The 3,862-nt window shown below is 36.7% G+C and overlaps 1 protein-coding gene across 1 annotated transcript; it reads right to left on the bottom strand.

The window, feature by feature from the left end:
- Positions 1-496: 496 nt before the first annotated feature.
- Positions 497-922, bottom strand: LOC122732213 (complement component 1 Q subcomponent-binding protein, mitochondrial-like; the record flags this gene model as incomplete). Its single annotated transcript, XM_043972328.1, has 1 exon — positions 497-922. A coding segment is annotated over one exon (426 nt), but the record flags the coding sequence as incomplete, so codon positions are not given.
- Positions 923-3,862: the final 2,940 nt, after the last annotated feature.

Genomic DNA, 3,862 nt, shown 5'->3' with positions numbered 1-3,862 from the left:
TCAATGGACCAGCCAATTAGCTTGGAGCTTTGTGTGGGGACCGCCCTCTTCCTGTCCCTCAGAGAGCTTCTGCTCTAGGAGACTGAGGATCTGCCCTTTAGTGTGTGAACCTGCTGTTGGAGGCAGGGACAGGCAGAGTAGGCAGAGTAGACAGATCTCTTTTCTTTCTCCACATGTTTTTCTTTACAAACCCGTAATATACTTTAATAAATACCTAATGCTCAAAGACTGGTGCTATGAGTTTCTAATTTAAGGAGACCACACGTTGCATTTTTAGACATCACTGTTAGATTTTTTTTTCTCCCGATGGTCCAAGCAGTTTTATTTCTCATCATTCTTTGATGGTGGTGTACAAAAACACCAGTGGAGCAAGGAAATAAAAGTGTAACAGTCAGGGAACATAATTTGTCTGACAGTATTTTACATGCCCTTCTCCATGATAGCTTCTAGGTAACTGTTCTCTTCTAAGGAGCCACAGGAGGTGCCTCCAGCCTCCCTACTGACAATTGACAAAGCCTTTCAGATCTTCCAGAAAGTTGATGTATTCCTGGTGTTCTAAGGCCCTGCTGACCTCGATCAGTTTATCTGCAAAAGTATTGTCCACCCCGCGGTCAGCCAGGAAGTACATCAAGTGGTCATACAGGGCCCAGTCCAGGGAATCCGTGTTAAGTGTGTAGTTGGTATCCTTCCAGTCGAACTCACTGGCAGACTGAAAGCTCACTTCCTGAATGGAGAAAATGGCACTCTCCTCTTCCTCTTCCTTTCCAACCTGTTTCCCTGGATAGTGGCAGTCCAAAACAAGGGCCTTCTTGGTATCATCCTTCACAACCTCCACAACAAAGTTTGGGGTTGAGGTAAGTTCAGGCTCTTGCTCCTCTTGGGCCTTCTGTCCTTCTGGTAGCTCATCATCACAGTTAGATTTTTAACCATCACAACCCTCATTGCCACCGCCCCCCCCCCAAAAAAAAAATCCAGCCTTAAAAATTTACATGCCATCTGGCCATGGACAATTCAGTGAAACTCTATTTCCCTGTTTCCTCAGGTGTAAAAGGAAGATAATACTAGTACCTGTTCCACAGGGGTTGTGAGGAGAAAGTAGATGTATATTTTTAAGAACCATGAAAACTTACAGTGTTATTTAAAAGCTAGCTATTATTATCACAAAAATATAACTCTCCAAGATAGAAAACATAGATTCTAACTCCTAATATATCAATTTTGAAAGCTGCCTCCCTTTGTTGAAATTTTGTTTCATGCCCATTTATGTGATATCACTGGTGGACAGGCTTTCTTACAATTTTCCCTGAAGTTTCGTGATGTCCTGCTGGTTTGTTTTCTGATTCACTGCATCACTCAGATTAAATCTATAACTCGTCAGCTGTAGGCAATTTCAGCAAGGGAGCAGAAAAAGGGATGGTGATAAAGACAATGACAGTGTTCTTTGTTTTACCTTTTCCTGCTATTTCCTAAGAGTCTCATCACTATCAAACCTCCATAGGCTTTGTGACACCTTCAAAAGTGTGTTGCACCAGGATTTGAGGTCTATGGATTTTTATCTTCTTGCTAGCATATTTTACATGAGAGATCTCAGTCAAGTTACTAATGATTCTTGGCCCTGTTTTCCATATTTATAAAATAAGAGGGTTAGATAAGATGATAAGATGTCACTTCCATCTTTAAATCTCTTTTCTTGTGATCTCTGGTTTATCTAAATCTATGCAGGATTGAGAATGCAATTTTGCTTCATTAACCAATAAGAGAAAGACAAAGGGAGAGACACACATAGAGACAGAAAGAAACCAAGGGAAAGAGAAGAGAGAGGGAGGGATACCATCTGCTAATGATTATTATGTAGTCATGCATATATACATATGCATAAACTTTCAGTAGATTTGGAGTTCATGTCCCCATTGGAGTAACTGAGAATCAGAATTTTTCTGGGATTATCAAAATTTGCAAATGAAAAAGCAATACTGAAATATGAGTGGTGCCATGTCATATGTAATAAACAGTACAAATTTTATCTAAGAGTTTGAGACAAGTAAATATTCTTTGCTGGTCAGAAAACTTAAGTGATATAAACATTTTAAAATCTATGATCTGAAATCTAGGCTCAACTTGAAAATGTTTTATCAAAGTTCCCTTAATATCCTATATGATTTGTAGTTTCATACAAAGAATTAAAGAATATATATTCAAGTTATCTAAACTTAATGTCAAAGAAGCAAGATAAGACTTTAAGTAAACAGTTGGACATATTCCATATCAATTTTTTGTAGACTTTAAATGTTGTAAGAGTTGTTGTACCTAATCAATTTACTTATTTTATTTCATCCAATTTATTTTCACATCAACATAATTTCGGTTATACAGCTAAATCATAGGCTATTTTCCTGGACATCTATTTTATTTAGGCTTATGAGTCCCTGGTAACTCTTGACTAACCCTTCATGAGAATCTTGTTTTCCCAAATTTCACCTAGGAGGCAACCACTTCACCAAACAAATCCTTCATAAACTATGTTTCTAGTGTCATTAGTTTTCTCATAGACCAAGATCCTCTCTACCTACAACATATATCAAAGGGAGAGTAGGAGAAAATCAAACTTTCCAGGTGGTTCCACCAGGTGGCATTTTTTTATTCACCCCAACACTATGTTCCAAATTCTTCCCTTAATTATATTAATGACTAGAAATTAAGCTACCAAGCTTACACACCCTTATATATTAGTGCATTAAATAAGTTTGCGTAAAAGTTAAACAATGTTAGAAAGAAAGAAAGATAGAAGGGAAGGAGGGAAAGAGGGAAGCAAGGAAAGAAGGAAGGAAGAAAGAAAAGGAAAGGGAAGGGAAGGGAAGTAGGTAGAAATGAAGAAACAAACATATAAAATAACATATAACATAACAACCCTGGGAGGTAGGTGCTATTATTGCAGACGTTTGAAAGTTGAGGAAATCAAGGCAAAAAGTGGTTAGGTGACTTGCCCAAGTAAGTAAAAAAAAATCTGTGTTGGGATTTGAACCCAGGTCTTCTTGACTCTGGACACAGTGCTCTATACCCAGTGGTACCCACTCTCCCCTAAATGAAATCCCTTGTGCATTATCATTATGAAATTTACCAAATGGAAAAATTGTCTAGTTCTCCATGCACTTTTCCCCTTAGGTTTACATTCTAATCAATGGTCAATAAGATTCCTGAGACTTTCACATAGTACTTACGTGAGTACCAGTCCCCACCACAATATCAGTTTATCTTCTGTAGTTTGGGATCAATTCTTGAATGGAAAATATGTATAAAATAATAGGTATAATACATGAAAACATTTACAAAAACATCCAGCAAATTTATGTTGATATGTTTAAAAATTGAATTGTTTAAATAATTGTTTCAGTTTTGCCCCTCAGCTACTCAAAAATCCTTCATTTCTCCTTATTGCCTATGGGATAATAACTATACCTCTCATAGCAACATCTAAGACCCTTCACTGTCTGAGTCCAATAAAAAATAGACACCTTTTTCATAATTATATTCCCTATGTCCAAAACATTGCCTTTCAAAGAATAACTTTTAATATATGCCTGCTGAATTGAATTGAGTATAGCCCAGACTTTTTCTACTTCTGTCTGTTACTGGAGCCAATGAGTAAATATCCAGAACTGTAGTGAAGTAAAAATGTGCTGCTAGGTTTAAAGGGGAACAGAAACCAATGAAATATGAAATAACACAGTGTGATCCAGCAATTAAGTTGAGTGCTTTTGAATATGGATAAAGAATAACTAAGTGAACTATAATTTATTAATTACATGAATTGTTCCTTTGATTTTTCTCCACAAATCAATAAAATTTCAACTTCAAACAAAAT

The sequence above is a fragment of the Dromiciops gliroides genome, chromosome 6 (assembly GCF_019393635.1).
Source record: "Dromiciops gliroides isolate mDroGli1 chromosome 6, mDroGli1.pri, whole genome shotgun sequence".
Classification (NCBI taxonomy): domain Eukaryota; kingdom Metazoa; phylum Chordata; class Mammalia; order Microbiotheria; family Microbiotheriidae; genus Dromiciops; species Dromiciops gliroides.
The sequence above is the reverse complement of the archived record's forward strand: the minus strand, read 5'-3'. Positions and strand labels throughout refer to the sequence as shown.